General features: G+C 41.7%; 1 protein-coding gene across 2 annotated transcripts in view; it reads left to right on the top strand.

Annotated features, from left to right (window-relative positions):
- LOC144603413 (alpha-2,8-sialyltransferase 8F-like) overlaps window positions 1-12,315 on the top strand; it is an 80,705-nt gene that overhangs the window by 55,598 nt on the left and 12,792 nt on the right. For both annotated transcript variants that reach the window (XM_078416598.1, XM_078416608.1), the window contains exon 5: window positions 8,766-8,878. In XM_078416598.1, the coding sequence (XP_078272724.1) occupies window positions 8,766-8,878 (113 nt within the window). The remainder of the gene's footprint in view (window positions 1-8,765; window positions 8,879-12,315) is intronic.

The raw sequence follows: 12,315 nt of genomic DNA, 5'->3' as shown, positions 1-12,315 counted from the left end.
CCTTTTCTGGTTGGCTGTCAGTGATTAGTGGTTTTCCACAGGGGTCAGTGTTGGGATGTTTTTGAAAAAAGTGGTGACAGGAGTCCAGGCCATGCATGTTCCTGTTAGAGTGAAGGACAAGTCAGGTAGGTGTAAGAGAGCTTGGAGAACATGAGAAACTGAGGCTTTGGTCAAAAATAAGGAGGCGGCATGGGGCAGATATAGGCAGGTGAGATTAAATGTGTCCCTGGAAGAGTTTCAGGAACTGAGGAGCAAGCTAGAAAAGGAAATCAGGAGGGCAAAAAGGGGTCAGAAGGTAGCTCTGACAGATAATATTAAGAATAATCCCAAGAGATTTTAATAAGTACAGAAAGGGTAAAAGGCAATCACAGAGAGAATGGGACCCCTCAGGAATCAAAGGCATTAACTGTGAGTGGAGTCACAGGAGATAGGCAAGGTGCTTATGTATTTCTCCTCTTTTTAATGTGGAGAAAGACCAGAGGACTGGGGAACTTGGAGTAGTCAATAGACCCGTCTGAGGGCAGTCAGTATTAGGGTCAAGGAGGTGCAGAAGGTCCTCACGCATATGAAGGTAAAGAAATCTCCAGGGCCTGTTCAGATATATCGGAGGAGAATGTGGGAAACTAGAGAGGAAACCTATCCTGAGGGACTGTGTCAAATGCCATACTAAAATCTACATAAACAATGACTGCTGATCACCTTCCACAACAGTCTCAATCAAGTTAGTAAGACATGACCTGCCATGGACAAAGCTATGCTGTTTGTCCCTCATCACCCCATTTTCTTCCAAATGTGAGTAAATTCCATCCTGAAAAATCCTCTCCAATAGCTTCTCTACCACTGGTTTGATTCTCAACAGCCTCTAACTCCCTAGATTCTCTCTACTTTCCTTCTTAAATCAAGGAACAGTCCTCTGTGATCTCACTTGTGGCTAAAGCCAATGCAACGAGCTTCATAGAGGCCCCTACAATAGCCTTTTTTGTCTCTCTAAATAATCAGCAATGGAGCCCATCTGGCCCTAGAAATTCACACACCTTACAACTTTAAGAGACATCATACCACTTCCTCCTTGATCTCAAACTGTCCAGTTTTAATAGTATACCCTGCATTTATCTCACTATCCTGCATGTCCTTCCCTTTGGCAAATGCAAAGTACTCATTACCACACCTACATCCTCTGACTCCAAGCATAAATTCTTTCTTTTACCCATGAGTGTTTAAACAGTTTTATCCGTCTCCCTAGTTACTGTCATGTTTTTAATATATGAAAACCTTCGGGATTTTCTTTAATCTGACTCACCAAATGCTGTTTATCACCTTTTTGCTCCTTCTAATTGCCTGCTTGATTTTTATTTTCCTGCTTGCTTTACATTCTTCAAAGGCCCTGTCTGATTTCAACTTTCTAAACCTTACATAATCTTTCTTTTTGACCAAATGTACCTTCTGCTTGGTCATCCAAGCTTCTCTTACCTTGCCATCCTTATCCCTCTTCTTAACTGGAACATGCCAGTCCTGAACTCTGACTAGCTGACCTTTAAATGACTCCCACACAACTGATGTGGATTTACCCAATAACAGTTGCTCCCAATGGAACTTTCCCTAATCATGTTGTAATCTGCTTTACCTCAATTTAGTACTTGCCCTGATGCTCCAAACTTATCCTTATTCATCGCTATTTTGAACTTAACGAGTTGTGATCAATGTTCTAAAATGCTCTTCCACTAAAACAACAGTCACCTGGTCAGAAGATAGACTCTAAAATCTGGAGGATCTCTCGGGACAGGCAGCATCTCTGGGGAGAAGGAATGGGTTAATTTTTTGGGTCGAGACCCTTCTTCAGTCATCTGATCAGGCTTGTTTCCCAATACGAGGTCCAGTTTAACCCCTCCTTAAATTGGACTAACCAAATGCTTTTTTCATATCCTTGTACTGTAGGCTTTGTTTTATTTTTTGCACTAGATTGTTTTTTTTAAATTATTGAACTTTTTTATTCTTGTTTATTATATTATCTATTGAGTATAGTGTTTACAACCCTGTTGTGCTGCTACAAATAAAGATTCTAGATTGAAATCTGAAAAAAAATATCATTCCACCACCACCCTCTGCTTCCTTGTATGAAGAAATCTCCAACTTCTCCCTGTAGCTGCTTTTGCCTTCTTTACCGGTTTGCCATTTTCAGGGACCCCAATAATTATTTGTCATAACCTGATGTTATCCAGGTACTGAGGTTTAAACCAGGGCAGGGGTGTGGAGAAAGAGCTATGGGCGTGATTTTTGACGGGACTTAAGGCCAATTCTCTGAATACATTCAAGAGAGAGCTAGATAGAGCTCTTAAGGATAGCGGAGTCAGGGGGTATGGGGAGAAGGCAGGAACGGGGTATTGATTGAGAATGATCAGCCATGATCACATTGAATGGCGGTGCTGGCTCGAAGGGTCGAATGGCCTTCTCCTGCACCTATTTTCTATTGTCTATTGTCTATTGACAGCTAGCTAAACATCACCTCCTGTTGAAGAAAAACGAGCAAAGTCTAGCAGTTGGTTTTGGCTTGATGGGCTGAATGGTCTTTTTTCAGGACTATAATTCTATCAGTCCACATCAAAAAAATCTTGACCTTAGTATATTTACCCTTGGAGTAAACCTGTAAGTCCCATAGCCTGTCACTTGATTGCTGCTGTTTCTCTGATTGCTTTTTGATGTTAGACTCATGAAGGAATGTAGTAAGGGAACATAGAGTTGCATTAACACCTACATGCTCGAAGTCGGATATCCACACAAACATTGTTGCACATGACTGCTTCTCTTTAGATTTTTGTGAAGAAAATCTGCTATGTAACATTTTAATATTTAGAGTAAGTTTAGGCTTTTTTTTTTTTAAGAGTTTGAGTGAATTAAAATGGTTGAAGTGCTTACATTCTTTATTCCATCAGTAAGTTTTATAAATTTTTGAAATTATTTTGTAAGCTTTTTATCACCTTCATAGACTTTGCTCGTTTTTCTTCAACAGGAGGTGATATTTAGCTAGCATTCGGCCCTTCGAGCCAGCACCGCCATTCAATGTGATCATGGCTGATCACTCTCAATCAGTACCCCGTTCCTGCCTTCTCCCCATACCCCCTCACTCCGCTATCCTTAAGAGCTCTATCCAGCTCTCTCTTGAAAGCATCCAACGAACTGGCCTCCACTGCCTTCTGAGGCAGAGAATTCCACACCTTCACCACTCTCTGACTGAAAAAGTTCTTCCTCATCTCCGTTCTAAATGGCCTACCCCTTATTCTTAAACTGTGGCCCCTTGTTCTGGACCCCCCCAACATTGACCACATGTTTCCTTATCTAATATATATATATATATATACATATATATTTATATATATGCTTGCTCTGGAGGAAGAACAAGGAGGATTCATTAGACTGGTTCTAGTGATAGTGGGAGCCTATGGAGAAGAATGGAAACAGTCCCTTCAGCTCAATGAATCCGCTCTGACCAGCGATCGCCCATGCACTCGTTCTATCCTACACACAATGGACAATTTACAGAAGCCGATTAACCTGCAAAACTGCACGTCTTTGGAATGTGGGAGGAAACCGGAGCACCCAGAGAAAACCCACACAGTCACAGGGAAAACATACAAATTCCATACAGACACCACACATTGTCAGGATTAAACCCGGGCCTCTGACGTTGTAAGGCAGCACCTCTGTGTCACTATGCCACCCGGTTAATACATAAAAGTACAGAGTGCTGGAGTAACTCAACTCATGTCAGGCAGCATCTTTAGAGAATATGGATAGTTGACGTCTTGGGTGGAGACCCTCCTTCAGAGTGATTGTAGGGGTAGGTGAGAAGAAAGCTGGAAAAGGGGAGAGACAGGACAAAGCAGGTAATAGGTTAACGCAGACGAGGAGGGTTTATCATAGTTGGAACAAAGGCCAGAGATAAGATGTGAAGGTGCAACAGATTTTAACTTTTACAGGCCTGCCCCAAAACACTCACTGAAAGTGACCTGCACCTACTGAAACTATATGCCTGAATGCCAACATGCTAAAAGCCTACCTCGCCACCCTATCCACTTGCGATGCTACTTTCAGGTTACTATGTACTTGAACATCTAGATCCCTCTGTTCTACAACATACCCCAAAGCCCTACCATTCACTGTGAATGTCCTGACCTCCCACAATACTCCCAAGTGCAGTCAAGCCAATAGGGGCCACAGTCTAGGAATAAAGGAGAGGCCATTTAAAACTGAGATGAAAAAAAACGTTTTCACCCAGAGAGTTGCAAATTTGTGGAATTCTCTGCCACAGAAGGCAGTGGAGGCCAATTCACTGGATGAATTTAAAGGAGAGTTAGATATAGCTCTAGGGTCTAGCAGAATCAAGGGGTATGGAGGAAATGCAGGCACGGGTCACTGATTGTGGATGATCAGCCATGATCCCAATGAATGGTAGTCCTGGCTCGAAGGGCCAAAATGGCCTCCTCCTGCACCTATTTTCTATGTTTCTACGTTTCTTTTTTTAAATTTATTTTTATTTAAAATTTTTATTTAAAATTTTTAATTTTTTAAAGCATATGTACAAATAATAATAAACGACAAACTGGTTATAGAGTTCTTACATAGCTTCAATTTTAAATTTTTTAAGAAAAAATAAAGATGAAAAGAGACTGAAAATAAAAGACTATAAACTAATAGAGAGAAAGCAAAGAAAAAAGAGAATTACAAACATAAAGATTATGGGGATAGATCCAGGAGTTAATGAGTATAGTTGTACATCCAACCCTAAACTCAAGTTTTAACTTTAGTTTTAAATTTTAGTTTTGTGACAAACCCATTTACTTTTTTAAAAATTCAATAAATGGAGACCATATTTAAAAAAAATAGATCTGGTTTGTCAATTAAGGCAAACCTTATTTTTTCCAAATGCAAGGTCTTGGTCATTTCCGTAATCCACATTTTAATTGTGGGGGTTACTGTTTTTTCCCAAAATTTAAGTATTAATTTTTTCGCAGTTATTAAACTGTAGTCAAGAAAGCGTCTCTGACTTAGCGTGAAGTTTGTAATGTGTTCTGATAATCCTAAAATTATTAATTTTGGATCTAAATCCAGTTGGTTATCGATAACTTTGGAAATGATTTTTAAAATATCGATCCAAAAATTTTGCATATTTGTACAAGTCACAAAAGTGTGAGTTAAATTGGCTTCTTGAAATTAACATTTATCACAAATAGGAGAGATACTTGGAAAGATCCTGTTTAATTTTTAATTTTGTCTTCGAATAATGTAGTCTGTGTAATATTTTAAATTGTATTAACGAGTGTCTAGTGTTTAACGAGCATTGATGTATGTGTTGTAAACTTTTGTCCCATATGTCTTGCGTTATGGGTTGAGCCAATTCGTCCTCCCATGCTCGTCTATATGATTCTGATGACGGAATGTCGGTATCTAAAAGAGTGTTATAAATATAAGATATTAATTTATTTGTATTGTAGTGACGGTTCAAGCATTCATCAAGAATTCCTGGGCCTCTAAATCTATATTCTTGCGTATGTGATTTTACATAATCTCTGAGTTGCAAATATCTAAAAAAATGATTGGCATGTAATCCATACTTCTGTTGTAATTCCTGAAAAGAGAGAAAAGTTCCCTTATGATAGAGGTCTCCCACCATTTTAATTCCATAACTTTTCCATTGAATGAATCCTCTATCTGAGACAGACGGTTTGAAAGAAGGGTTATTTGCAATGGGTAGGAAGAAAGATAAATTACTCAATTTTAAAGTGAGTTTTAATTGTTTCCAAATACAGATAACACTATGTATAATCGGATTTCCTCCATATGGTTTTTTATTCAAAGTTATTGGGGCGAATAAGATCGCACCAATGTCAAATGGTAAGCAATCCTCCTTCTCCAACTTTAACCAATCTGGTTGCCGATCAATGTCGTCCAGCCAGAAGGTTATATTTTTAATATTAACCGCCCAGTAATAAAATAGGAAGTTTGGTAAAGCGAATCTTCCATTAGTTTCAGACTTGCATAAATGTCTTTTATTTATTCTATGGGTCTTATAATCTCAAATAAAATTAGTAATAATTGAATCATTATTTTAGGTGTATCGGGATTGCTTGAAATAAGTATAGTAGCTGTGGGAGGAAGATCATCTTTATAGATCATCTTCTACGTTTCTACGTTTCTATTTCCATCTTGTCCACAATGATCAAATCTCCTCTCCATCTTCATTGTTTTGGAGTCTCTAATCCAATGCCCCACCCCATCCCACCACATCTAAAACAATTTGTTTTTTTCCTTTTTCCAGATCTGGCAAAGGACCTTGAACCTAATATATTAAGACTGATTTTGTTGCTGCAGAGCGTTTCCAGCATTTTCAGTCTCAATTCAGGTTTCCCGCATTTGCAGTTTTTCATTTTCAGTTTCTAATTGAATATTGTTTAATTTATGCAGACTGATCCTTTTAAAAATCACACCCTTAAACGTTGTTCTGTTATTGGAATTTCATATCATTTTTATAGGAAGCGAACTGCAGCTGACAACCGATCTTGGCATTAAAAATACTTTTTTAATTTGTTCCCCCATTGTCCTTTTTAAAACTGTGTCCTCATTCCTCACATTAACAGCGAAGGAAAACTTCTTCAATTTCAGTTCATTTGTTTTGTCTCTCTATCAGAGCTGGCGATTTCTGCTGTAAGTGAGTTTTGTGTATAGTTCATTGTCATGTGAATAGCTTGTGTAGTGAGAAGCTGTTGTTGCGTGCTAACTAGTCAGAGTGATTACATGATTACAATCGGCCATCCACAGTATACAGATAAGGTGAATAATGTGAATTTCAGGTTTCATGCATCTGTGGTTTTTCAATTTCTAATTGAATATTGTTTATTTTGTTCAGACAGATCCTTTTAAAAATCACATGTTTCCAAATGCACAGGACAAGATGTTAGAAATCCAAAGTGCCAAATGTCAACTTGCTCCCGGTGGGTTTGGGAGGCTTATGCACTCAACCTATGCTCCTCCGATGTTGAGAAAGGCTAGGCAGACACGTCATTGGGGTTATCAAATGGGCACCTATTTTCATCGACGTTTCGCTGATTGGACCCACGACGTCTCCAGTAGGCTCAGCAGTGAATTCTGGCGTCCCAGAACCACCCCCCTCTGCATCTGCCTAGCCGGCTTCTTTGGGAGACCAGATGGGGTCTTTCCTCTTCAGCCAGAGCCACTGGCTACTCCGCTCTGCCAACCGTGATGTTTCCTTGATAGCCTGGCGTAGGGCCTGTCTGCTGATCCCCAGGTCCTTCATCAGTCTTACGGTAGATGTTGCCACAAATCCTCGACATCCAACTTCTACCGGGCAGATCTTTGCTCTCCAGCCCCGCTGTTCTGCCTCTGCTGCAAGCTCTGTATATCGCAGATTCTTTCTTTCGAAGGCTTCCTGCACAGCATCCTCCCAAGGGACTGTGAGCTCCACAAAATACACCATGCGCTGAGAGTTCGACTAGAGGACAAGATCAGGCCTCAAGTTGGTGATGGCTATCTCTGATGGAACTGTAAGCTGTTGGTCCACATCCACCAGCATCTGCCAATCCCGGGCTGCCTCCAGCTGTCCAAACCTGGTCCTTGGTGGAATTTTCCGTTGCTTTTGTTCCCCCTCCCGAACATAGGCAATTGGCATAACTGGGTTGGTTGTTCTGGGCGGCAGGGCATTGTTGGTTGTTCTCCTGCTTTCCAGAGTCGCTGCCAGGCATTTGAGCACTTGATTATGTCTCCAGGTGTACCGTCCTTGGGAGAGGCTCACTTTACACCCAGTGAGGATGTGCTTAAGTGTGGCTGGTGTTGAACACAGGGGCAAGATGGATCTTCGCCCAGCCATTGGTTGAGATTTTTTGGGCTCGGAAGGACATCATAGGTTGCCCGAATGAGGAAACTTATCCTGCTCGCCTCCATCTCCCACATGTCCTTCCAGCTGATCTTCCGCTTTTCCACACGCTCCCATCTCATCCACTGGCCCTGTTTAGCTTGCGACACAGCCTTGGCACACCTACTCGACTCCTCCTGTCGGCGGACTTCGGCCGTGACCAACTTCCGGCGCTCCAGTGAGGATGCCTTGTTCCAGCAAGGTCGCTTTCCGCCAAGCCCCAAGCCACTTCTTCCGTGTTGGACTTGCCCAATCATGTCGCCTTGGTGGAGAGCAGATTTTGCCTGCTGCGTCACATTCTTAGCCGTCCACTTCTTTCCTGTTGCCAGGGTTGGGGCAGCAGCTCGGATGACAGTGTCCCTCGATTCTGCCAGGGTCATCTCTAGTCTGACTTTAATGCACTTGAACTTGAGGCTACAGAGAGGCAGCTGAAGTACCCCCTGACCGTACAGGCGTACGTTGCTCAGGCATCAAGGAACACCTAACCACTTTCTCACAAAAGAGCTGATTGTTCTTTCCATCTTCTCAACTCTTGTGAGGGTGATGTCATACATGGTTAGTGGCCACATAAGGCGAGGTAGTAACCCAAACTGCATCAGAGCTGGCGATTTCTGCTGTAAGTGAGCATGTTAAGATATGGCCAGTGGTGGGGTCCTGTTGTAGGTGACGGAAATGTTGGTGGATAATATGTTGGATCCGCTGGCTGGTGGGGTGGAAGAAGATGATTACATGATTACATTCGGCCATCCACAGTATACAGATAAGGTGAATAATGTGAATTTCAGGTTTCACGCATCTGTGGTTTTTCATTTACTAGTTGAATATTGTTTATTTTGTTCAGACAGATCCTTTTAAAAATCACATCCTTAAACGTTGCTCTGTTATTGGAAACGGAGGAGTTCTAACGAACAGCAGCTGTGGAAAGGAAATAAATAAGGCTGACTTTGTATTCAGGTAAGAAGGGAATGGATGGGAAAATAAAAATAATCTCGGGATGCCTCCAAATTATTATATAATCTTCAACCCAATGATCTGTGCAATCCATTAATCACCCATTTAGTCTAATCCTATTTTATTCCTTCTACATTTCCAACAACTCCCCCCAGAATCTGCAATTTATATATTTTTTATTACAGATGCATAGGCCCTTCAGCCCACCATGAAAATAGGCCCTCTGGCCCACCTAGACCTTGCTGACCAAGTGACATACTGAGCAAGTCTCATTTGCCAACATTTGGCTAATATCGCCCAAAACCCTTCCTATTTCTACATCTATCCAAATGTCATTTGAAAGTTGAAATTGTATTCACTTCTATAATGTTCCCAGGCAATTTATTATGATACGATATGATACGATCAAACTTTATTTGTCCAACGAGGGAAATTGATCTGTCAACAGTCATAAAAACACAAAATACATGAAACATTGTACATTATTACAGATATGAACTACCCTCTGAGTAAAAATGTTGCCCCTGAGGTCCCTCTTAAATCTCCCTTAATTCACCTTGAGTACAAACACCTGTAGTTTTAGAATCTTCGACAAGGAAAAACATTGTGCATTCATTATATTCATGTCATAGAAACATAGAAACATAGAAAATAGGTGCAGGAGCAGGCTATAAGGCACTTCGAGCCAGCACCGCCATTCATTGTGATCATGGCTGATCATCCACAATCAGAAACCTGTGCCTGCCTTCTCCCCGCATCCCTTAATTCAACTAGCCCTTAGAGCTCTATCTAACTCTCTTTTAAATTCATCCAGTGAATTGGCATCCACTGCCTTCTGTGCAGACAATTCCACAAATTCACAACTCTCTGGGTGAAAAAGTTTCTTCTCACCTCAGTTTTAAATGGTCTCCCCTTTATTCTTAGACTGTGGCCCCTGGTTCTGGACTCCCCAACATTGGGAACATTTTTCCTGCAACTAGCTTGTCCAGTCCTTTTATAATTTTATATGTTTCTATAAGATCCCCTCTCATCCTTCTAAACTCCAGTGAATACAAACCCAGTCTTTCCAATCTTTCCTCATATGACAGACCCACCATCCCAGGGATTAACCTCGTGAACCTACGCTGCACTGCCTCAATAGCAAGGATGTCCTTCCTCAAATTAGGAGACCAAAACTGCACACAATACTCCAGATGTGGTCTCACCAGGGCCCTATACAATAGCAGAAGGACCTCTTTACTCCGATACTCAAATCCTCTCGTTATGAAGACCAACATGCCATTAGCTTTCTTCACTGCCTGTTGTACCTGCACGCTTACTTTCAGTGACTGGTGTACAAGGACACCCAGGCTTCCTTGCACCTCCCCTTTACCTAATCTGACACCATTGAGATAATAATCTGCCTCTTTGTTTTTGCCACCAAAGTGGATAACCTCACATTTATCTACATTATACTGCATCTGCCACGCATCTGCCCACTCATTCAACCTGTCCAAGTCACCCTGCAACCTCCTAACATCCTCTTCCCAGTTCACACTGCTACCCAGCTTTGTGTCATCTGCAAACTTGCTAGTGTTACTTCTAATTCCATCATCCAAATCATTAATATATATTGTAAATAGTTGCGGCCCCAACACCGAGCCTTGCGGCACTCCACCCGCCACTGCCTGCCATTCTGAAAAGGACCCGTTCATTCCTACTCTTTGCTTTCTGTCTGCCAACCAATTCTCTATCCATGTCAATACCCTACCTACCACGTGCTCCAATTTTGCTCACCAATCTCCCGTGTGGGACCTTCTCCAAGGCTTTCTGAAAGTCCAGATACACCACATCCACTGGCTCTCCTTCATCTATTTTACTTGTCACATCCTTAAAAAATTCCAGAAGATTAGTCAAGCTGGATTTGCCCTTCATAAATCCATGCTGACTTGGACCAATCATTTTACTGCTATCCAAATGCGTCGTTATTACCTTTTTAATAATTGACTCCAGCATCTTCCCCACTACCGATGTCAGGCAAACTGGTCTATAATTCCCTGTTTTCTCTCTCACTCCTTTCTTGAAAAGTGGGATAACATTAGCTACCCTCCCATCCACAGGAACTGAACCCGAATCTATTGAACATTGGAAAATGATCATCAATGTGTCCACAATTTCTAGAGCCACCTCCTTGAGTACCCTGGGATGCAGACCACCAGGCTCTGGGGATTTATCAGCCTTCGGTCCCATCAATCTACCCAATACTATTTCTCACCTAATGCAAATTTCTTTAAGTTCCTCCATCTCCCTAGATCCTCTGTCCTCTCGTACATCAGGGAGATTGTTTGTGTCTTCCTTAGTGAAGGCAGATCCAAAGTACCCATTCAACTCTTCTGCCATTTTAGTGTTACCCATAATAATTTCACTCATTTCTGCCTTCAAGAGACCCACATTTGTCTTTACTAATCTTTTTCTCTTAACATACCTAAAGAAGCTTTTACTGTCCTTCTTTATATTCTTGGCAAACTTCCCCTCGTACTTCATCTTTTCAGCACATATTGCCCGTTTTGGTACCTTATGTTGTCCTTTGAAAGTTACCCAATCCTTTGGCTTCCCGCTACTCTTTGCTATGTTATACATCTTTTCTTTTAGTTTAATTCCATCCCTAACTTCCCTTGTCAGCCACAGTTGCCTCTTACTCCCCTTAGAATCTTTCTTCCTCATTGGAATGAAATGATCCTGCATCTTCTGGATTACACCCAGAAATTCCTGCCATTGCTGTTCCACCATCATTCCTGTTGGGATCATTTTCCATTCGATCTTGGCCAGCTCCTCTCACATACCTACATAGTCCACTTTGTGCAACTGCAACACTGACACTTCTGATTTAACCTTCTCCCTCTCAAATTGCAGATTAAAACTAATCATATTACGATCACTACCTCCAAGCGGTTCAGTTCCCTTGAGTTCCCTTATTAAATCTGGTTCATTGAACAACACTAAATCCAGAATTGCCTTCTCTCTGGTCGTCTCCAGTACAAGCTGCTCTAAGAATCCATCGCGGAGGCACTCTACAAACTCCCTTTCCTGGGATCCAGAACCAACCTGATTTCCCAGTCTACCTACATATTGAAATCCTCCATAACCACAGTGGCATTACCTTTGTTACATGCCACTCCTGCTGCAACTTACACCCTATATCCGGGCTACCGTTTGGGGGCCTGTAGATAACTCCCATTAGTGTCTTCTTACCTTTACAATTCCTCAACTCTATCCACAGTAACTCTACATCTTCAGTCCCTATGTCACCCCTCACAAGGGACTGAATTTCCTCCCTCATCAACAGAGCTTCCCCACCTCCTCTGCCCACCTGCCCGTCCTTTCTATAGGATGTGTAACCCTGAATATTTAGTTCCCAGTCCCGATCCTCCTGCAGCCATGTCTCTGTAATCCCCACAATG

Source organism: Rhinoraja longicauda, chromosome 2 (assembly GCF_053455715.1).
Source record: "Rhinoraja longicauda isolate Sanriku21f chromosome 2, sRhiLon1.1, whole genome shotgun sequence".
Lineage (NCBI taxonomy): Eukaryota > Metazoa > Chordata > Chondrichthyes > Rajiformes > Arhynchobatidae > Rhinoraja > Rhinoraja longicauda.
Note: the sequence above shows the minus strand (reverse complement) of the source record. Positions and strands in the feature narration are given on the sequence as shown.